Source organism: Hyperoodon ampullatus (genome assembly GCF_949752795.1).
Source record: "Hyperoodon ampullatus genome assembly, chromosome: 14".
NCBI lineage: Eukaryota > Metazoa > Chordata > Mammalia > Artiodactyla > Ziphiidae > Hyperoodon > Hyperoodon ampullatus.
Genome location: NC_136927.1, coordinates 49,991,932 through 50,016,449, shown reverse-complemented (window position 1 = coordinate 50,016,449; position 24,518 = coordinate 49,991,932). Strand labels below are relative to the sequence as shown.

The following is a 24,518-nucleotide window of genomic DNA, read 5'->3' as shown; positions in this document are numbered from 1 at the left end:
AAGAGCTTAAGAAAAATGGTAAATGTTTATTGTACTGTGCTCCTTGCTTGACATTACTCTGGATTAGTGAAACATGTTAGAAGGTAGAGAAATGTCAAACTTATTAAAATTTCTTATTCAGGTAAGCAGGTCTTTCCCTGATAGATGTTTGGTGCGTTGGGGAAAAAAAAAAGTTTTTCTCTGTGCATTAAATTTGAGTAAGCATGAAGCAAAGTTAAACAGGTCTTCTTGACTCCCTCAGTGGAATCATCTTATCCTCTGTCCTCAGTCAGTTTCAGGAGTTCATCTAAGTAGTGTACTTATTTGATACCAGAACAAATGCAGTAGAGAAATTTACTGTAGGGTGTTAATACCTAGGACCTCTCACAGTGTGACAGTTTTCGTATCTGTGTTTAACCTAACACTCTCCATAGGTTTTATGTTAACTCAGTGATACAGCATTTTCTTAAACATGTCTATCAGCATATAATATGTATGTCTTTAAGATCCAAACTTAAATTTCCATTATCCAGTTAGATCCAATTCATGATACAACAAGCAGATAATGGATGAATAAAAATAGTTTACTTAATTCATTAATTTCAATTCTCAATTGTATTTTTAAAAAACATATCCCCTCTGCTGTAAAACATCCCTCCCCACCCCTGCCCCCCACCCAGCTATAATCTTTTAAGCTTTATGGTAGCAATCTATTCAAATTTTTTTCCATTATTTCTTATCATTTTGAGAATTTTTAAGACTTTGATTATGTTTATGTATTTAAATTTATATTAATAATGTTGCTTTGATTATGTGTATATCAGTTACCATCTGTCCTATGAATACTGTAATCCAACTGGCAGCTGTGTTTACATTTCCGTTCCCTATACTGTCTTGCTAATGTGGTTCTTCAGTGGTTAGAACTAAGCATTAGGGGAATTGTCCTCAGTTGCAAATTGTAGTCCCTGCCTATTAGTATTCATACTTTTTTTTGTTACCAATAATTTGATGCCACAGAGAATAATCTTTGGATATAATTCTTAAGTTCCTAATATTTGTTTCTATAAATTATTCTGCAGACAAGGATCAGTAGTTGTCTTCTGAAAGTAAATCAATAGGTGTACGAGTCTTTTTTAAAATTTTTATTTATTTATTTATTTAATTTTGGCTGCGTTGGGTCTTTGTTGCTGCGTGCAGGCTTTCTCTAGTTGTGGTGAGCAGGGGGGCTACTCTTCGTTGCAGTGCATGGGCTTCTCATTGCAGTGGCTTCTCTTGTGGTGGAGCATGGGCTCTAGGCGCGCGGGCTTCAGTGGTTGTGGCACGTGGGCTCAGTAGTTGTGGCTCGCGGGCTCTAGAGCGCAGGCTCTGTAGTTGTGGCACACGGGCTTAGTTGCTCCGTGGCATGTGGGATCTTCCCGGACCAGGGCTCAAACCCGTGTCCCCTGCATTGGCAGGCAGATTCTTAACCACTGTGCCACCAGGGAAGTCCCTATGAGTCAGTTTTAGAAATTCTTGGAAGAAAATTCTAAGCTCTCTTTCAGAATTTTGAAAAGCACTGTCCAATAGAAATAATGTAATGTAAATCACTTAGATAATTTAAAATTTTCTAATAAAAAGTAAGAAACAAGTAATTCATTTTAGTCGTTGTATTTTAAACTGGTGTCTAAAACATCATTCAACATGTAATCAATATAAAAAATTATCAGTGGGGTATTTTGCACACTCTTTTTTGTACTAAGTCTTCAAAATCTAGTGTGTATTGTAAACTTACAATACATCTTAAGTCGGACTGGTCACATTTCAAGTGCTCAGTAACCACAGGTGTTTAGTGGCTATTGTGTTAAACTTTGCAACAAGGGTGTTTTTTGTGGTGATAATCTTCCCATATTTAAGTTTGTAGTTAGTCTTAAGGTATCTTTCCATTTTTAAACTACTGTTATCTAATTTTTACTTTGTAAAATGGTTATAGCTACTCTTATTTCAGAGATAATCACCGTTTCTTATCATTTCCATTCAAGTCATTTATGTCTTTTAGGTGTTGATTTTTTTATTTCTTTAGAATTTTATTTATTTTTATTTTGGCTGCATTGGGTCTTCGTTGCTGTGTATGGGCTTTCTCTAGTTGCGGCGAGCGGGGCTACTCTTCGTTGCGGTGCATGGGCTTCTCATTGCGGTGGCCTCTCCCGCTTTGGAGCACGGGCTCTAGGTGTGCGGGCCTCAGCAGTTGCAGGTGGGCTCCAGAGTGCAGGCTCAGTAGTTGTGGTGCATGGGCTTAGTTGCTCCGTGGCACGTGGGACCAGGGATCGAACCCGTGTCCATTTATTTATATTTATTTATTTATTTATGGTACGCGGGCCTCTCACTGTTGTGGCCTCTCCTGTTGTGGAGCACAGGCTCCAGACGTGCAGGCTCAGCTGCCATGGCTCACGGGCCCAGCCGCTCTGCGGCACGTGGGATCTTCCCGGACTGGGGCACGAACCCGTGTCCCCTGCATCGGCAGGCGGACTCTCAACCACTGCGCCACCAGGGAAGCCCTAGGTGTTTATTTTTAAAGTTCCTCCTCCTCCCTTTCCTTTCTGTCAAATCATAAATCTTAGTATTAGGAAAAAATATTCTTAGTAAAAAATCAAATATTGAGATCATGGATATGGACCTTATATATCATTAATATTTGACAGGTGTTGAAGAAGAAGAAAAGGCTGCAGAGATGCATAAAATGAAATCAACAACCCAGGCGAATCGGATGAATGTAGATGCTGTAGAGATTGAAACACTCAGAAAAACAGTTGAAGACTATTTCTGCTTTTGCTATGGTAGGGTTATACACTTGAATTTTCTAAAAGATATGTTATACAGTTGACTTTTCTAAAGGGCAGATCACATAATTGACTTAACATTCATGTAACATACTTCTACAAATGAATGGGTTAATTCCCAAATATTGGGTTAACATTACAAATGACCTTTCTTCTTCTTCTTCTTTTTTTTTTTTTTTTTTTTGGGTAAAGTAGATTTTATGGAAATGACCTTACTTTCTAGTTCCAGTTTGTTGGAGCCCAGAAATAAATGTAGCTGTTAGAGGTTTTGTTTTGTTTTTAATTAAAGAGCAGTTTTAAGGTTCACAGCAAAATTAAGAGGCGGGTACAGAGATTTCCCACGTGACCCTGCCCCGCACATGCATAGCTTCCCCACTGTCAGCATCCCCACCAGAGAAACTACAGGACACATCACAGTCACCTAAAGAGGGCTGTTTATGTTTGACATGCGTGCTGGTCTTACCAAATCCCTGGGAAAAACCACCTTTTGTTAGTCTAATTATGCAGTAAACAGCTCTTTTTAAGAATAAGGGAAAGAGGGGGAGGATATAGGTTGCACTGTGAGGTTGTAGGTAAAACTCAACTCTGGGGAACGGAGTTTCTAGCATGTGTGGGCTCACTGATACATACAGACAGCTGACAGGATATATTCATTTGTGAATGTAGCGTGTGTTTATCTAATAGGTTTTCAATGAGAATATTAGCCAAAAACTGCCTGGTATGTTATGGTAACACTTGGGTTTGTCGGGGTTCCATGTTCTGAGGCTGAATTGCCTATGAAAAGATTGTGTTATACCAGGGTGGGGCCATTGTTCCTTTCCTTTTGTGTGGGTTTTATATAAGTGTTTTATATCTTTTTCATTTTGGCCTTTTGAATTCATTTCAGGTTTAGACTTCTGCTAACATGGGAATAGGGCCCTATAGTATTTGAAAGTAGTTTTGTAATCAGATATTACAAAAATATGAATGCCGGGGAATTCCCTGGTGTCCTCGTGGTTAGGATTTCGGGCTTTCACTGTCGTGGCCTGGGTTCAGTCCCTGGTTGGGGAACTGAGATCCTGTAAGCCGCATGGCCAAAAACAACCCAAAAAACAAAACCCACAAATGCCATCTATTAAGCCATGATAACTAATGTTGGTTTAGTTTTTTCAAATCTTACCATTTAATGATTATCCTTTTTTTTACCTCATCCCTGTCTCTTAACCTCAGGGAAAGCTTTAGGCAAATCAACAGTGGTACCTGTTCCATATGAAAAGATGCTACGAGATCAGTCAGCTGTGGTGGTGCAGGGGCTTCCAGAAGGAGTATCCTTTAAACATCCTGAAAACTATGATCTTGCAACCCTGAAGTGGATTTTGGAGAATAAAGCAGGGATTTCATTTATCATTAAGAGGTGAAGTACTTTTTCCCTTGCCCTCAACAGTTTATTCCTATAAAGTTGAATATTTAAGTTATGTTAATATGTTTTAAAAATTCTTATTTACTGTAGAAGCCATTTAAATTTATGCTTTATGATAATTTTGTGTATTTACGTATAGTTTTTTGTTTTGTTTTAATGCAGACCTTTCCTAGAGCCAAAGAAGCTCCTAGGTAAGTGATTGTTTTGCTTACATGATAACAGGATGGGTTCCTAAACCTGTTGTGTCAAATTTAATACATTTTAATGATTTCTCCTTTATCTTCTTTGAGAATATGTTGTAAGGCGTTTTGGAGTGGAGTGTTATGGTGTTTATATAAACCAGTGAAGAGTCATTGAGCTGAAAAACCAGAGACTTGTTTTTTTGTTTTCAACTCAGCTGCTTGCTTTATGATGTTTTCAAGGTTTTATATTTGCAATGTGTAAGGTCATATCCTGGATCTGCCCTCGTTTCCCAGAATTATGAGTGATTTAATTTACGTAGTGTTCACTGAGCAGGCATGGAAATTATTGGACATAAAATTGGGTGAAGAGGGGATACAAAACCATGTATAAGCATTAAAGCTTTTTGGTGCTGGTAGTCTAGTGGTGGAGATAAAAACCCATAGTCACCACAAGAAGAGCACAGCATACACATTGTAGGAATGGTTAGTGGAGGTTCGTTAGAGGAATCCCAGGAAGATGTTTATGAGGAAGAGGGCATTAAGATGGGTCCTTGAAGAAAGAAGAGGATTTCGATAGGACTTCCTTCTGGGAAGGCCAGACATTCCATTTGAAGGGAAAAGTACCCTTTGGAGCCAGGGTTATTTGAGACTTTTAAAAGGAAATAACCGTTGTCATTGGCAACCCCTTAAGCAACATAAACATGAAAGGGCAAAATAATATATAGACACCCAAGTGTATATTGTTTTCTGATAAGTAACCTTTGTTATTTTCACCATGATGAAAAGATTAATATATATATATATATTTTAAATAAATTTAATTAATTTTTGGCTGCATTGGGTCTTCGCTGCTGCACGCGGGCTTTCTCTAGTTGCAGTGAGCGGGGGCTACTCTTTGTTGCGGTGCGCAGTCTTCTCATTGCAGTGGCTTCTCTTGTTGTGGAGCATGGGCTGTAGGCGCGCGGGCTTCAGTAGTTGTGGCACGTGGGCTCAGTAGTTGTGGCTCGCGGGCTCTAGAGCGCAGGCTCAGTAGTTGTGGCACACGGGCTTAGTTGCTCCGCGGCATGTGGGATCTTCCCGGACCAGGGCTCGAACCCATGTCCCCTGCATTGGCAGGTGGATTCTTAACCACTGTGCCACCAGGGAAGCGCGAAAAGATGAATACTTTAGAAGCTTTGTTGAGGTATAGTTGACATGCCATAAAGTTCAAACATTTTAAGTATATAGTCCCTGTAGTATATGGAATTGCTTTGACAACTTAGTTGACGCTGTTTATTTCTGGACTTTCTACACAGTGAGTCATGTTGTATGTAAATCAAGATAGTTTACTTTGCAATCTGAATGCTTTTTATTTTTTAATTTTGTTGCTCTGGCAAGGATGTCCAATGCAGTATTGAGTAGAAGTGGCCGTAGCATACATCGCCTTGTTCTTGATACTAGGTGGAAGGCATTCAGGCTTTACCATTATGATGTTAGCTGTTGGTTTTTGTATATGCCCGTTTTAAGATTGAGAAAGTGTAGATTTGTCATTTAAATTAAAATTCACTTTTTGGTGATCAGTATTTTTTTCCCTGAAGTACTCTAAGTATACTAAGTAAACTAAGTATCCTTAGTTTGCTATTTGTATTTTATGAGGTCTTTGATTCTAGAAACTTGTTCTGAAACATTGGGGCCTGGTGGTTAATTAAAGAATATTTCTGTAGGGCGTTTTATAATAATGAGTTGTCCAAGTGGGTGGGTTTGTATGACTCAGGTCTTTTGCCTTACCAACTTCAAAGTAATTGAAGAGTTGCAATTGTAATAGGGTTGTATTTTCCAGTGTAAAAATTTTTTAACAGGCTTATTGAGATACAGTTGACATACAATAAACTACACTTATTTAAAATGTACAGTTAAGTTTTGACACATGAATATTCTGTGAAAACCATCACTGCAATCAGGGTAATGAAACATCCTTCACCCACAGGCTTCCTCACACTTCTTGGTAATTCTTCTTTTCTTCTCTCTGCCTCGTCCCCAGGCAATCACTCATCTTCTTGTCATCAGCATAGATGTGTCTGCATTTTCTAGATTTTTTTTAAAAATAGAAATGGAATCTTATAGTATGTACTCTTTTTTGTTTGTTTGTTTTGCTTCTTGTTTTGCGATTTATTCATGTTTCATGTATCGGTAGTTATTTCTTTTTATTGCTGATTAGTGTTCCACTGTATAGATATACTAAGATTTGTTCACTCATTCACTTGCCCGTGAATATTTTGGTTTCCATTTCTTGGCAGTTACAAAGAAAGCCACTATGATATTTGAGGGCAGGTTTTTATGTGGACATACATTTTCATTTCTCTTGGGTAAATACCTGAAAGGGAATAGTGAGATCATATGGTAGTTAGTTACATATTTACCTTTTTAAGACACTGACAAACTGGCTTTCAATGTGGTTGTTCCAGTTTACGCTCCCACCAGCAGTGTGTGAATTCTAGTTGTTCTACATCTATCTTTGTCATCATTTGGGCGGGGGTGTATGTGTGTGTCAGTCTTTGCTTTTTTATTTTCACAAACATAAAATTCCCTATTTTATGTTGTGTAATTCAGTGGGTTTTAGGATATTTATAAGACGTACAACTATCACCCTGTCTCATCACCTCAAGAAGAACACTGTACCTGTTAGCAGTTACTGTTTTCCAGTTCTTCTGATCCAGATCTACTCTTAATAGAAATCTGGCATCATTTATACATCGGTATTGTCTTATTCAGTAATAGTGTATTGGTGTATTTGTTTCATTGATAAGAATAAGAGCTTTTTCATTAAAGGGAGAGTTCTGGAGGGTTGAGGGGATAAAAGCTGTTAGATGATTATCATCCCTAATTACCTTCCTTATAGGGGAGAACGAAGGACACACTTAAACTAACACCATACTCATTCTGATGACCCAGAGCTGTGAAATCCCTTCCCTGGGTCATTCTGCATTTAGGACCTTTGGAAATATTAGTCATACTTCAAGTATTGGAAAAATCTAAATCTAATTTTTTTTGTACATAGGTGCTCGAGTGACGGTAACAGATGCTGAAAGGTCAATGCTATCTCCAGGTGGAAGGTAAAGCATATCTCATTAGTAATAATGAACCTCTACACCTCAGCAAGTTTTAGTGTTTAGATTACTGAGGTATTAGAATATTAGAAAGCACTGTGTCACACATCTCGATGTTTAATAATGCAGTTGAATCCTTTGGAGGTCCTGTGAAAATGCACTTTTTGACTTAGTAGTTTTGAAAGGTAATAGTTCCTGGGTGAAGCTGATGTGACTGGTCTGATGAGCACATTGTGAGTAGGAAGGCCTTATAGTAAGATGGGATTTGCTACTCCGTGTTGTTTTATTATACTTTTCCCTCCCATATGGTTGATTGGAATTAAAGTACTAAATTCACTTGACAGGTTATTTATGCAAGAAATAAATACGTAAATTTTAAAGTGAGTCAGTTTTGCATTGAGCTTGGTCAGGTGAATGAGTTTTATACAGTGAGTTCAGGACATTTGAGCACTGTGTGAGTGGCCCTCACAATGCAGAGCTTCATCAGGGCTTCTTTTCCTTTCAGTTGTGGCCCCATCAAAGTGAAAACTGAACCTACAGAAGATTCTGGTATGTACTTGTGCTTTTAGACTCTATGAAATGTAAGAAGCCTTTTCCTTAATGTAGAAGGTTGTATTTTGACTCATTACTTATTGCTTTGGTGAGAAGTAGACAGAACAAATTTATTCCAAAGGTGATGTTGTTAATGTTACTATATTATACTAAAACCCCAAGACAGTACTTTGTTTGACAAAGTGGTAGCTAGAAATTCATTGCTAATTACACATTTATAGACAAAGTTTATTAATAGTTTTTTCCGATTACACAAGGAATAATAATAATAAATGTCATCTAGTCCTGTAGTGCATTTTACAAAAATCAATATAATATCGTCTTGACTCTGCCTTTTCCCATTGCATTCCCATTTTTTTTACTCCCCAGGGAAACTGTCTTTAACTCTAAGCTGTTTTTGGTATTTAATTCTTTAGTTTCATTTTTTATTTATTTAAAAAATTTTTATTAGCGTATAGTTGATTTACAATGTTAGTTTTAGGAGTACAGCAAAGTGAATCAGTTATACATGCACATATATCCACTCTTTTTCAGATTTTTTTTTTTTTTTTTTTGGCTGTGTTGGGTCTTAGTTGCGGCATGCAGGATCTTTTTTGTTGAGGTGTGCGGGCTCTTCATTGTGGCGTGCGGGCTTCTTTCTAGTTGTGGCATGCGGTTTTGTTTTTTTTTTCTCTCTCTCTCTAGTTGTGTGTGGGCTCTAGTTGCGGCACACGAGCTCGGTAGTTGTTGCACATGGCCTTAGTTTCCCAACCAGGGATGGAACCCGCATCCCCTGCATTGGAAGGCAGATTCTTTACCACTGGACCACCAGGGAAGCCCCTTTTTTTAGATTCTTTTCCCATATTTAGATTCTTTCCCATTACAAAGTATTGCTTAGTAATTCTTTATTTTTAAATATCATTCTCATACTATTTCATATAGTTTTCTTTTTATAAATTTATTTACTTAATTTATTCATCTTTGGCCGCATTGGGTCTTTGTTGCTGTGCGCGGGCTTTCTCTAGTTCCGGTGAGTGGGGGCTACTCTTCATTGTGGTGCACGCTATTCTCATTGTGGTGGCTTTTCTTGTTGTGGAGCACGGGCTCTAGGCACGTGGGCTTCGGTAGTTGTGGCGCGTGGACTCAATAGTTGTGGCTCGCAGGCTCTAGAGTACAGGCTCAGTAGTTGTGGCACACGGGCTTAGTTGCTCCGCGGCATGTGGGATCTTCCTGGACCAGGGCTCGAACCCATGTCCCCTGCACTGGCCGGCGGATTCTTAACCGCTGCGCCACCAGGGAAGTCCTGTGGCTTTTCTTTTCTTAATGATGTCCCTCAAAACCTAGAAGGTTTTAATTTTGATCCAGTTTTCCAAGTTTTTCTTCTATCACTTTTTTTTTTTTTTTTTTTTTTTTGGTTATGCGGGCCTTTCACTGCTGTGGCCTCTCCCATTGCGGAGCACAGGCTCCGGAAGCGCAGGCTCAGCGGCTATGGCTCACGGGCCCAGCCACTCCATGGCATGTGGGATCTTCCTGGACTGGGGCACGAACCCATGTCCCCTGCATTGGCAGGCGGACTCTCAACCACTTTGCCACCTGGGGAGCCCTCTTCTCTCACTTTTGCCTTTGGTGTTATATCTAGAAAATCTTTGCCCAACCTAAAGTCATAACGATTTTTATATGTAAGCTTTCTTCCTGAATTTATAGTTTTAACTGTTACATTTCGGTCTAAGAGCCATTTTAAGTTAATTTTTGTACATGTTGTGATGTAAGGGTCTAAATATATCATTTATCATTATCATTTATCACATTTATCATGTGAATATCCTGTTGTCCGAGCATCATTTGTTGAAAAGATACCCTTTCTCCATTGGATTGCCTTTTAGGCATGTTTGTCAAAAAATCAGTTGACCAGGTTTACTTCTGCATGTTCAGCTCTATTCCACTGAACTCTAATGCCTATTCTTAGGCCAGTACCATACTGTATTTCATGTGGGCTTTTTAACAAAAATTATTTATTTTGTATTTTATTTATTTTTGGCTGCATTGGGTCTTCATTGCTGCACACGGGCTTTCTGTAGTCGCGGTGAGCGGGAGCCCCTCTTCGTGGCGGTGCACGGTCTCCTCATTGCGGTGGCTTCTCTTGTTGCAGAACACGGAGCTCTAGGCACACGGGCTTCACTAGTTGTGGCATGTAGGCTCTAGAGCGCAGGCTCAGTAGTTGTGGCGCACGGGCTTAGTCGCTTCGTGGCATGTGGGATCTTCCCAGACCAGGGCTCAAACCCGTGTCCCCTGCATTGGCAGGTGGATTCTTAACCACTGTGCCACCAGGGAAGCCCTTCATGTAGTTTTAAGGTTTGGTTTTATTTGTTGCCTATTAACGTGGAAAATGAGAATATAATTCCTTTACCACTTGTTTCCAATACTTCTTCCCTTTTTCCCACTTTTATCATAGAGGTGAATTGATTTTTCCTATTCAGGTTCTTTTAGAACTGAGCATTGTCTTGGACATTTTACTTAATATTTGCTTTCTTGCCATGTTCCATTTCTAGGGTAGAGTATTTTTGCTTATTTTTAAAACATACAGGTCTTCCTGACTTGATTACAATTTTATTGTAATAATTTATTGTTACTCTGGTTCTATGATAAGAGTCAGAATGAAAGCAACTTCATCTTTTAAAAATAATATATAATTTTTAAAGGTCATCATATTATTACTAGGGATATGTTTTTAAATTAGTCTTGGTGATTGGTAAGGAAAAAATGGATTTTTACAGTTTTTTCTTACTAAAGGCACATATAAACTATGATGTCTCCCGTTCGACCTCTTGCAGAGAGAGGATGGATGCCAATTGGTATTACGTTGTGTTACATCTGAATTCTCACTGTTGGAGGGCCTGTCACTGTGGGGCTTTTGCTGTACTCTCAGATTACTTCAAAAATTATCTTATGCAATGAATTTCAGATTTAGAGTTCATCTAGGAACATGAGGATGATTTTATTAGAAAATCTCTTAATTCACTTACGTTATTGAACTAATTACAAATAATATATCATTTAGGTAGATGATGAAAGGCAGCAGAAATTCTTAACATGATTGGGTGGAATATTATGCATAATTGTAAACGCCACCCCCTCGTGTTTAATAGTGAACCACAAGAAGCACTCCTCGTAAGACACTAGCACATTCTCATGTTTCTTACCAGTGTTCCAGATGTCCAAACCATTACAAATAAGAGTAAGTAATTAGAAAATGCAGGTACCATTAACTTTTACAGGTGATATGATTATGTATACAGAACACTAAAGAGAATCAACTAGAAAATTACTAAAAACAAAATATCCATAATCTATTCTACTTCAAGAAGTGTTTAAAAGTCTGCAGATAGGGCTTCGCTGGTGGTGCAGTGGTTGAGAGTCTGCCTGCCGATGCAGGGGACATGGGTTCGTGCCCCGGTCCGGGAAGATCCCACATGCCACAGAGGGCTGGGCCCGTGAGCCATGGCCGCTGGGCCTGCGTGTCCAGAGCCTGTGCTCCGCAATGGGAGAGGCCACAACAGTGAGAGGCCTGTGTACTGCAAAAAAAAAAAAAAAAGTCTGCAAGTAATAACAACTTAGATTAAAAGCGATTGAAAAAACATTTAGTAATCCTTTGAAAGCTTTCTAAGCAATGAAGTTTGACTAGGGAAAAATTCTAAAAGTTTTGTATGGCAAAATCGGCCAAAATGTATCAAAGGACATGTAAGAAACAGGGAATGGCTATTTGCAAGACCAATGACAAAGGGTTGTTTTACTTGACTTACAAAGAGCTAATTCAAGAAATAAATGACCAAAGATTCAAGAGAAAATGCTCAGTTTAGTTAAAGAAAGGTAGATAAAAATCCAAGAAAGATAAAGTTTTGCACTCAGCAGATTGGCAGACATTAAATTCTGCTTATACCCAGTCTCAGTAAGGGTGTAGAGAAACAGGCAGTTCTAAAAATTCTTGATGTGTGTAATAATTATTGCTGTCTTATGGAGGATACTTCGGTAATATCTCTCATTTGGAGATGCATATGTTCTTTGACCCATTGCTGCTTTGCAAAAAGAGCAGTTAACCTGCAGCTCCATTAGTGAATTCTGTGTTGTCTTTGAACACAGTGAGGCAGTAGATCTGTATCCACTGATGCACAAGTGTCTATAAGACAGACTACTTGTTAGCTAGAGAAAAGCTAGATGTGATGAAAGAAATGAATAATATTGTAATGCCTTAAACTTTGTATTTAAAAATGTTACATTTTGAAATTATTGCAAGCTAATAAAAAACCTGCATGTATAATATAAGGACCTTTTTCCTGTACCATTTGACAGTAAGATGCCAATGTGATACCGTATCTTTTTTTTTTGGTGGGGAGGGAAAAGCAAGAACACCAGGTGTGTTTAGTGTGCAGCAAGAACACCAGGGATCTTTCCCAAAGCAGTGTCTCCCCTATCTCTCTTTTAGCTACTTCAGCATGTGATTCTTAGAAGCGAGGATATTGTCCCACATTACTACAATATAATCATCAAAATAAGGGAGATAAATTACTCCTAATTCTCAAACCCTTTTCAAGTTTTGGGTTTGTTGGTTTGTTTGTTTTCCCAGTAATGGCTTCTTCAGCTTTCTCGGGCTTTTCTGGTCTTCTATGACCATGACACTTTTGAAGGAAATATCTGGTATTTCCTCATGATTAGATTCATGTAATGCAGTTTTTGCAAAAATAGCACGGAAACGATGCTGTGTTTTTTTTTCTCCTTTCATATCAGGTGGAAGTTGTTTTCTATTTATCCCTTTACTGAAGGTATTATTTATGTGACCAGAGTTAGTTTTTCTAGGCTTCTCCACTGTAATTTCTTTATATTAATTGTATTTCCTTTGTAATTATTATATTCATGGGAGTTTCTCTGAGACTATGGAAATATATACCACTCATCAAACTTCCACTTAAAATTAATTCATGTATATTAGAGTACACTCTTTCTATTTTATAGTATATTTCTGTTTTATTCAGTGTATTACAATTCATTATTATCATTATTTATTTTGATTTGCAAATAGCCCTTGCTTTGGCCGTTGGGAACCACTTCAAGATGTCCCCCGTGTCCTTCCTTGTTTGTAAATATGCCCATCGTTTTTAGAGAACTTTTAATTTTTTGCTAAGCAAGGTTGTTAGGGTTCATCTTATTCTTTCCCTAATCCAGCACTAGAGTCAGCCCTGGTTCCTCACTGTGGAGAGTGTTATTTATTAAGAAACCATAACCTAGGTGCTAGATGTTCGTATTGCAGTTGGGATGTCATTGCTTCTAAGTGGACAAAGCTAGGGTATCTGTTTATTTGTATTTATATACACATAATTATATACATACGTACATCCATTTACATCTATGTTTTTTCATGCCCATATCTTCAGTTCCACTCTTGACACCCCAAGCTTTTTTCCCTCCCTTTCCTAGAGAGTATTTGTCACAGAATCATAGCAACCAGATATTCTCAGTATGTTTACGTACTTCGTTTAAGCCATGTCTTATTGCCAGCCTCCTTGCCTTGCTGACACTTTGACACTCTTTGTTGGGCTGTCACCACTCCACTCATGCTTGTCCCCCATTTGTCTCAGTCTCCCAGACCTGTTACTCAGTTTCCTCTCCCCCCTCATATAAATAGTCTCATTCTGCTACCCTGCTTTGGACCATCAGACCTCCCCGACGCAGCTGCCTATCTTGGTCAGCGTAATCTAACGGCATTTGGAATGAATTGTTGGGGTAAGGAGAAAGAGAACTCTGTGTGTATGAGTATATGTGAGTGAATGAATGAGACTTTTTATGTATGTTATTTTTAGGGAGGTCTGCAAGACAGGCAGTGTTGAATTCTCCTTTTGGGGAATAAGTATTTAAATCTATTACTCTGTTTGTTTTACAGAAGTTTTTTTCTTTCCCCCCTTTTTTCCATGTCACAGGAAATTTCAATTTTCGGTTTAGTTTTTAGTTTATTGTGCTGAAATCACCGTTTCGCAAATCTTCTCCCCTTTATTTATGTATTCCTCTCCTGAATAGTTTGCATCCAAAAATAAACAGGCTGACTGGAGAAAAATCATATTTTTGGAATTCTTTATCCATCTTAAGTATAGATATAATAGTACACATCACTATCATAGAGGTTTATTTTTTTTCTGCCTTACACTTTGTCTTTATATTCCTTTGTATGTGTGTCTTAACTTTTCTTGCAGTTTCTTTTAAAATTTCCATTTTATTTTATTTTTTATATTTCTTGGGCATAACAGTTGTGGTCTGTTTAGGAGAAAACAGCCATACCAGTTATTTGAACCATACCAGTTATTATTATGGAAAAAATTCACAGATTAATTAGTTGTAATAAAAAAGGACTATATACTAAGGTATCATGTAAGTAATGACTCAAGGAATTGGCTGCCACCCCTAAAACTTTGCTTCTGATTTCTAAGGTGGGATACTATTTGGATGGTACTGGTGTATGTGGGGGACATGTTGAAACTGGTTCTGGTTGTGTTGGAAAACTTGTAAGGTGGATCCAGGTGTTGCTATGGGAAGGGTGTGCTTTCACTAGATTAAAGGAGTATACCAAGGAGTGAGTGACCCTGGTGGGAACAGGATGCAGCAAGCCAAAAGAAAGATGCAAGTCCCTTTTCTCTCTTCTAGCCTTATAGCCTCCCTACTCTATTCCCTTGTGGCAGAGATTCTCAGGGAACCAACTGGTTTGCAGTCCATGCTTCAGAAGCGTCTAAGAGGGCAGGTCTGGACCTGAGACAGCAGCTTAATGACTCACACAGGCTACCCCTTTGGCTACATGGCATCCACACACACCTCCGCATATTTAAACCTTCATGTAACAACTAAACAACGGTCCCATCTGACGGGATGCAACTTTCCCTTCCTACAGAGGGAACCATTTTTGCCCTTGTTCTAATAGTCATTGTACCCGTCTCTGGGAGACTAATTTACTGCCCAGTCATGGGCTATGCTAATTACTCCTCAAATATACCCCCAACCTATATAGTCTCTTATCTAAAGGCTAACCGGCAAAGGAAACCTCCAACAAGATTTTTGTAAAATAATAATGGGAAGGAGAAGAGAGAACAGTTAATATAACCAAATATATAATATTGACAGAAACACACATACTCATAACAAGGAAGAAAACATGCAGTGTCCCCATTTCTGCAGCTTGTCACAAAAATTCATACCTTTCTTAATTCATTACCCATTATATTATGTTTTCTTTGCCTTCAGCCAGGACCCTATCCGGTAAGGTTCTTTACCTGGTTGAGGTGGCCCAAACCTTCATTCCGCAATGGATCTGCCTTTTTTGTTTGCTTTGATTGTCTATTAACTTCTGCTAATGAGCATGGAAGTACTAGACACCCAACAGAATCCCAGGGTTTCCAGACAAGTTCCCTACCACCATCTTCTGGCAGCAAACCAACCTTCCATTGGTGATTGCTGGCCATAGAGTAACCCCCTTCTTTGCTTGTGGCTTCAGGGATAAATGTCCTTTAGTGTATCAAACTAACTCTTTTTGAAGTATTTATTCAGTTGAAAATACTCTGTACAAACCTTCTAAAGTCACATAGCACCAGCTCAATATTAAGTCCATGATGGGACTGGTATGATTATAGCTGATATCTTAGTCTGAACTGTGTACATACACCCATCCACTGTTGATTTCTTAAACTTGTCTGAGAGTATCATCTACTCCTGACATGGCAGATGAGAAAGAGAGAGAGTAGGAACTGCAACCATTTGGTGAAATCAGCATTTCATTTCTGAAAGCCCCTCCTGTGTAACCCTTTGAGGCTCCCCAGCCAAGAGCTCTTTGTTTTTGAATATATGGGGAATATATCTTTATTAAGAATTCATTAAAGAATTAGTTAAGAATCTTCTTTCTTAAAACTTTTAATTGAAGTATAATGTATGCAAAGTGTAAGTGTATATATGCTCAATAAATAAAAAGTACACACACCTGTAACCTAACACTCATTGATACAGAACATTAATAACACCCCAAGAAGGTCTTCTTCCTCCTCTCATTACTCCCCTCCCAAAATCAACTACTTGCTTGAGTGGTTTTTTTTAAACCTAAGGCTTGTGCATTTTAATTTTTCTTCAGCTTTCTTGAGGGATAATTGACATTACTTGAGTTTTAACAACATAAATTTCTTTTCTCTAATTTTGACCTTCCTCTACATGGAATTGTAAAATATGCACTCATTTATATCTGGCCACAAAGGTGTACGTCAAATTATTTATCCTCGTGGGCAAAGTGTTATGCTGAAAGGTATGATTTGTTACCCTTGTTAAAAAAGGGATATATTAAGAGGGGGAAAAAAATTAATGTGTCTCACGATTAAAGTGGTTTTGCCATATTTACTCTGGAATAGTGAGTTATTAAAATTTATGTTTGCAGGTGATGTTCAGTGATTTATAAAAATATTTTTAATATTGAGTGAAAATAGAGTGTGACTAATTTTCTTTAATTGCAAAGATCAGAACTTGTTGGAGAACAAATTTAACATTAAATAATCCCAGAATATTAGTAGTGTGGTTAAAACTACTACACTAGTAGTTGGTAGTACTATTAGTACTACCACTAGTACTACTAGTAATAGTAGTCTAGGTTGGGTTTTAGGTTATTTTTGTCCCCCTGACGCCTAGCAAACTTTTGTCTTTTGAAAGCCTTTAAAATATGTATGCATTATTCTGCATTATTAGGAGGGCAGAAGGGATTTCCCTATACTGTCTGAATGCCCTGAAGTGTAATTATATAATTTAATTAAAAAACTAATTTGTTTTTACAGGCATTTCTCTGGAAATGGCAGCTGTGACAGTAAAGGAAGAATCAGAAGATCCTGATTACTATCAATATAACATTCAAGGTAATACTGTTTAATACAATTTTTCTTTCCAGAAGTTATTGGTGGTTTAAATTAAAATTCTTTAATTGCCCGAATTCCCTAGATACTATTTTATTGATTGGTCCTTTGGTCCTTGACTAGCATGTATACTTGTAATTTATCACTGGAATAAAACAGATTTCAAAAATGGGGCACTAAAATAAACTCAGTTTACAGGGGAAATGTTAAATAATCATTAATATTCTTAAAAGGACAAGCAAAAGTTGTGGCACAATTTAGAATTCAATTTGAATTTTCAGTTATTTGCAAGGCATAAGAGGTCTTCTAAACATTTAATATCTCTATTTGTGCAATAAAAATAATTTTGCATTATCACTATGTTAAAAATCTATAAAAGATAAGACATTAATTTTAGGTATTTATCATCTTGTTCTGTAGCTGCTTGATTATCAAGAGGGAATTAAAGGTCATAATTTCACAATGCAGTTTGCTTTTATGCTTTGATGGGTTTTAGTTTAGAAGAACATCTATAGTTCATGGTAAGTTTAATTTTTATAGATGCATAAAGTACATTAAACATTTAAAGTATAAGATCTGATTGGTTTTATGTATATACCCATAAAACTATCTTCACTGCAGTCAAGATAAAGAAATGTCCATAACCCTCAAATTCCCTTAAGTCTCTTTGTAATTCACAGCCCTCCCCAGCCAACCACCAATCTGTTTTCTATCATTTTAGATTAGTTTGCATTTTTAAGAAATTTATGTAAATGGAATCATCATAAAGTATGTACTGTTTTCTTGGGGTGGGGAGCTATGACTTCTTAAATTCCACATAATTGTTTTGAAATTTCATCCATAGTGTGGCATATATCGATGGCTAATTCCATTTTATTGCTGTTATTCCATTGTTCGGCTGTACCACAATTTGTTTATCCCTCTGTCTATTGATGGACATTTTGGTTGTTTCCAGTTTGGGGCTATTAAAAGTAAAGGTGCTGAAACATTTGTTTGGAAATACGCCTTCATTTCTCTTGAGTAGATCCCTAGAACTGGAATAGCTGAGATATATGGTAGGTATTTAAGCTGTTTTCCACTGTGCTTTTACTATTGTACATTTCCATAAGTGGGGACAATAGTTCTAGTGGCTCCACATCCTTATCAGCACTTGTATGGTCCGCATTATTTAGCCACTTCAGTGGATGTCTTGTGATACCTCTTTTTGGTTTTAATTTGCCTTTGCTTAATAGGTTTAGTTCATTTAAAAAGATAAGGCTTTATCAGTTCTGGAGTATTATAAGAAAGTTATGAATAAATTTGTTCTGTTTGTAATCATGTGAATATCTGTATACAGGTATTTGAATTTCATAATTTTTATCTGTCAGATTTGAATATTTTATTGCTTGTGATGTTAGTAATCACATGGCTAAAAGGTTGGGATAATTCTGAGGATTTCTAATTAAAAAGTTAAAAATTTGGAAAATATTTAGCCTTTATAGCAGTTGTTGGTACCTTACTAACATATATTTAATTAATACTGTTTAGTAAAATCTTTTTAGCACATTATATTTAATTTTTAAAATAAAATGTCTGCCTTTATCTTTGGTATTGCCTTTTTTAGCTTTGCTGTTACTAGGCAGGATTATAGAAGCTTTTTTTTCCCCCTTTGAAATAGGGAGTGTGAGTGATTTAAGTAATAAGAGTGGAAATCAGATGTTTATAGAGGAAAAGATTGCTGAAATGATAATATTTTAAGTGCAGCTGAAGAAGGTGAGAGCCAGACTATTAGTTTTTCATCTAGGCTGAGAGATACAGTCCATGCAGTTTGGGTACTTCTCTTAATAATTAAGCTTTGGCAATTCTTTGTATATTCTGAATGAAAGTCCTTTGTGATGTGATTTGCAAATAGGTTAATTTGATGGTGTCCAACTTAGTGCTTTTTTTTTTTTTTTCCTTATATGAGTTGTGCCTACGTATCATAGCTAAGAAATCTTGGTCTGACCCAGTGTCACAAAGATTTTTCTTCTGTGTCGTATAAAAGTTTTCATAGTTTTACATTTAGGTCTGTGATTGGTTTAGGCCTAATTTTTGTATAGTGTGCAGAATACCAGGTTCAAACTTAAGGCATACAGATATCCAGTTTTTCCAGTACCTTTTGTTGAAATGACTGTTCTTTTTTTTGTTTTATTTTGTTTAATTTATTTTTGGCTGCGTTGGCGGGCTTTCTCTAGTTGTGGCGAGTGGGGGCTACTCTTCGTTGCAGTCTGCGGGCTTCTCATTGGGGTGGCTTCTCTTTGTTGCAGAGCACGGGCTCTAGGCACGCGGGCTTCAGTAGTTGTGGTGCACAGGCTTCAGTAGTTGTGGCTCGCGGGCTCTAGGGCACAGGCCCAGTAGTTGTGGCGCACAGGCTCAGTAGTTGTGGTGCACAGGCTTAGTTGCTCTGTGGCATGTGGGATCTTCTCGGACCAGGGCTCGAACCCGTGTCCCCTGCATTGGCAGGCGTATTCTTAACCACTGAGCCACCAGGGAAGCCCAACAACTGTTCTTTTTCTATTGTATTACCTTTACATCTCTGTCAGTTTTCTCGAGAATATTCTGTTACATTGATCTGTTTCTATCTTTTTCCAAAATTACATTGTCTTGAGGACTATAGTTTATATAATAAGTCTTAAAATTTTGAAAATCAGCTTATTGATTTGTTCAAAAAGCCCTGTGGGGACTTTTTTTTTTTTTTTGTGGTACGTGGGCCTCTCACTGTTGTGGCCTCTGCCGTTGCGGAGCACAGGCTCTGGACGCTCAGGCTCAGCGGCCATGGCTCATGGGCCTAGCCGCTCCGTGGCATGTGGGATCTTCCCGGACCGGGGCACGAACCCGTGTCCCCTGCATCAGCAGGCAGACTCTCAACCACTGCGCCACCAGGGAAGCCCAACTCCTTTTTTTTTAAAGAGTGTTTTTTTTTTTTAAATTATTTTATTTTTGGCTGAGTTGGGTCTTCGTTGCTGCACGCGGGCTTCTCTAGTTGGGGCGAGCAGGGCTACTCTTTGTTGCAGTGCATGGGCTTCTCACTGCGGTGGCTTCTCTTGTTGCGGAGCATGGGCTCTAGGCACGCAGGCTTCAGTAGTTGTGGCACATGGGCTTAGTTGCTCCATGGCATGTGGGATCTTCCCGGACCCGGGCTCAAACCCGTGTCCCTTGCCAGTGCAAGGCAGGCGGATTCTTAACCACTGCGCCATCAGGGAATCCCAAGAGTTTAAAAAAAATTTTTTTAAAGTCTTTATTGAATTTGTTACAATATTGCTTCAGTTTTATGTTTTGTGTTTTTGGCCGGAGGCATGTGAGATCTTCTTACCTCCCCAACCAGGGATCAAACTCGCACCCCCTGCATTGGAAGGCGAAGTCTTAACCACTGGACCAGCAGGGAAGTCCTTCCCCCTTCCCCCACCGTGGGGATTTTGATGGAGATTGTGCTGAATCTATAGACTAATTTAGGTTGAATATCTTAATACTGAATCTTCTGATTCATGAGCATGATATATGTACCTTATCTATTTAGCTCTTTCTTGATTCCTTTCATCAGTGCTTTGTTTTCAACATACAGGTCTTGTACATATTTTGTAAGATTTATATCTAAGTATTTAATGTGTTTCAGTGTTATTGTAAACGGTGTACTGTTCTTTTACAGTTTCAGCTTCCAACTATTTATTGCTAATATGTAGAACTACAGTTGACTTTTACATACGGACCTTGTATCTTGTGACCTAGTTAAAAATCATTTATTAGTATAGCAACTCTTAGGGAAAAAATCTTTGGGATTTTATAAGTAGACAGTATTATTTCTTCCCTTTCATTTTCTTGTGTTAATTGCACCAGCTCTTCAACATTCCAGTGTCACGATGAATAGTAGTGAGAGTAGGCATCCTTACCTTGTTTGCAGTTTTAGAAGGAAATCTTTTCTCTGTGAAAGCTGTACGTTTTTTGTAGTTGCCCTTCATCAGATTGAAGAAATTTTCTTCAGTTCAGAGTTTGTAAAGAGTTTTTATGGTGATTGGATGTTGAATTTTGTGAAAGGTCTTTTCTGTATCTCTGGAGATGATTACATCATTTCTCTCGTTTAGTCTGTTAAAATGGTCATCAACATTAATTTTCAAATGTTGGTTCTGACTATTATCTCTTAAGAATATTTTCAAATGTTCTTAAGAGATATTAGTTAGAAGTTTCTTTTCTTGTAAATGTCCTTATTTGGTTTTGGTAATACTGGCCTAGTGAATTGGGAAATGATATATTTGAAGAATTTTTTTGGAGAATTGATATTATTACATTTCTATATATTTTTGGTAAAATTTGCCTATGAATCCACCTGGACCTTGAGGTTTCTCTAATGGAAGGTTTAAAAATTTGCTCCATCTTTTAATTTTAAAATTTCTTTTAATCATTGTAGGTCTGCTCGGGTTATGTATTTCTTCTTGATTAAGAGTCGGCAGTTTGTGTCTTTTAAGGAATTTGTCTACTTTGTCTTAAGTTTTCTTTTTTTTAATTTTAACGTTTGCAGGGTCTGTAGTAATTTAATTATAGTGATTTGTGTCTTTTTTTGGTTTGTTTCTTATTGGTCATTCTAGCTCAGAGCTTTGTCTTAAAACTTGGCAATATTGACATTTTGATCAGACAGTTCATTGTTGTCAGTATCTGTCTTATGCTCTGCATTGTAGGATGTTTAGTATCCTCCCTGGCCTCTCCCTGCTAGATGTATACCAGTAGCATCTCCCTAGTTGTGACAATCCGCAACGTCTCCAGACGTTGCCATATGTACCTTGGGGACAGTATCACTTCCAGTGGAGAACCATTGCTCTTGCTCTAGAACTTTCTCAGTTTTTTTCTTTTTTCCTCAAAGATCTAGCTTCTACAAAATTTCAGTGATTTTTTTGCTCTTATATTTCTTTCTTTCTTTCTTTTTGGTTGCTTTAATTTTAATTTGGTTTTATTTTTATGTTTCTTAAGATGGGAGCTTAAATCATTGAAATATTTTCCAATATAAGTACTTAATGCCATAAACTTCCCTCTTAAGCATTAGTTAACTGAACCCTATAAACTTTGATATGGTTATTTTCATTCATTTCAAAACATTTTCTGATTTCCCATTTGTCCTCTGGTTTACATAGAAGTGTAGTCTTTCCTTTTCTTTTCCTTTTTTTTGGGGGGGGCAGCACCGCATGGCTTGTGGGATCCTAGTTCCCTGTCCAGGAATCGAACCCAGGCCCTCGGCAGCGAAAGTGCAGAGCCCTAACCACTGGACCGCCTGGGAATTCCCTGTAGAAGTGTAGTCTTAATCTCCACATACTTGTGGACTTGTCAGGTAGCTTTGTTACTGATTTTTAGTTTATTTCCATTATGGTTGGGGAACATTCTTTGTATAATTTCAGTTATTTCAGCTTTGTTAAGGTTGCTTGACGGTCATTCAGGCCTGCTATATTTTTACTGGCATTTCTCTTTACTTCTATCCACTACAAAAGTACTGAAATCTCCAACTGCCTCTGTCTATTTCTCCTTCCAGTTCTTTCACTTTGCTTCATGCATTCTGAAGATCTGTTGTCAGGGATCACTATGCTAGAAGCTCCTTTTCCCTTGGGCTCCTTTCCTGGCAGCCCCTATCCAGTGCAGACCGTTGTCCTGATTTGTAATAACCTAGGTTAGTTTTGTCTGTTTTTGTAGTTCATATAAATAGAATCCGTCAGCATGTATCAGGCTTCTTCTGTAAACATGTAATTTGTGAGACATTTTGTTGGGTGTACTTGTAGTTCGTTTATTTGCATTGCTGTACTGTACAGTCATCCTTTGGTATCCACAGGGGGATTGGTTCCAGGGCCACCCCCCAGTATCAAAACCCACAGATGATCAAGTCCCTTATACAAAACGGTGTAGTATTTGAATATAACCTAAAAACACCCACCCCTATACTTTATTTAAATCATCTCTAGATAACTTAAATATCTAATACAATGTAAATGCTAAATAGTTGCCAGCATGCTGCAAATTCAAATTTTGCATTTTGGAACTTTCTGGGATTTTTTTGTTCCCAATACTTTTGATCCATGGTTGGTTGAATCTGCAGAGGCTGAATGCAAGGATACAGATGGCTGGCTGTATTTCTAAAATGCTTTTTTAAAATATTTAAAACCCACAAACATAATATACATCTGCCCAGGTTTACTGAATCTTACATGATATAACATGTTAACTATGTTATTGACACCCTTCTTTAGGCCCTTCCAATTCCCATTTTTTTCTCTGTTCCTCCTGAGTTAACCGTTTTCTTGAAATTGAGGGTTGTCCTTCCTGATAACGATTTTATATTTTAAATGCATATACATTCCCACAGAAACGTCTTTGTCTGTGTATCCAGGCACCTATACATTTTATGTATTACATTTTCTGTTTTTAAGCTTGACTCAAATGGTATCATACCGTATATGTGTTTTGTATATGTTCTTGTGTGTCATTCAGTACAAGTTTTTGAGATTGACCTATTTTTGTCACGTACAGATTTAATACTATCATTGCGACAATTACCTGTGTGATTATACTGTAGTTCATGTGTTCATTCTTGCACTTAAAATCATTTATGTTTTCTTCCAAAACTTTCGGTATTCCAAAATAGACTTGGACACATCTCTGTGTACCTGTCAGTTTTCCTCTAAGATGTTCTCAGATGTGAGCGTTGGGAAAGTGATTTGTCTGCAGTGACTGTTAGACACTCCGGGATTGTGTGGGTGAAGTGTGATCCTGATCTTATGATGGAGTCCAAGTCATTTGCTATTATAACATGTATGGTTAAAAGTAAACAACATAATTTGGTAGTATAGTGTGATATGTGAAGGTATGCTGGGCAAATAGTAACCAAAAGAAACCAAGTTTAGTAATATTAGAGGCCAAAAAAGAAAAAAAAACAAATATGAAGAGTAAGACTATATAATTTATATACTACTAAGTCATTAAGTTAATAGGATAATCATTAATTTGTATATACCTAACAGTGTAGCCTCAAAAGTCTAAATAAAGAATTGATATAATTTGATACAATTGATAAATTTGTAAATGCAGTCCATGTGGGAGATTTTAACAAATGATGAATGCTTATAAATGGTAAATAGAGTATTTGAACTCTGAAATTTACAAACTTAAGCTAGTTGTTGTATATCCAGAACTCTTTACCCAGCAAATAAATGTTTATTTACAAAACATGGATCTTTTACAAAAGTTGACTTTATATTTGTTCACAGGTAGCCTTAAAGAATTCCCCGAATATAATGTAATCAGTTAAATTAGAAGTCAATAATAAGCATGTTATTTAAAATAGAGATTCTATACAGTGGGAATCCTAAGAAATACACTTTTATTGACTTAAAAAGGACCTAATTAAAATAATTTAGAACAGAACAATATCGATAATGATACATAGCTAGACTTGTGGAAAAGCAGCTAAAGCAGTATTTAGAAGTCAGTTAGTACACTTAGCTATCATTTAATTTATTTCTTCTGTATATTTTTACCCGGGATCACATGACTAGGAAGCAGTGAAGCTGGCATTTGAATTCAGGTGTCTTTCATTTATCACCTTGCTCTTAGTTGAG

General features: G+C 37.4%; 1 protein-coding gene across 1 annotated transcript in view; it reads left to right on the top strand.

Annotated features, from left to right (window-relative positions):
* The window catches only part of GTF2I (general transcription factor IIi), a gene marked incomplete at its 5' end in the record, with an annotated part of 77,056 nt that overhangs the window by 5,059 nt on the left and 47,479 nt on the right, over positions 1-24,518 (top strand). Inside the window, 6 exons of the mRNA XM_079719292.1 lie at positions 2,658-2,792; positions 4,005-4,188; positions 4,357-4,385; positions 7,414-7,468; positions 7,968-8,011; positions 16,837-16,914. Coding sequence (XP_079575418.1) covers positions 2,658-2,792; positions 4,005-4,188; positions 4,357-4,385; positions 7,414-7,468; positions 7,968-8,011; positions 16,837-16,914 — 525 coding nt within the window. The remainder of the gene's footprint in view (positions 1-2,657; positions 2,793-4,004; positions 4,189-4,356; positions 4,386-7,413; positions 7,469-7,967; positions 8,012-16,836; positions 16,915-24,518) is intronic.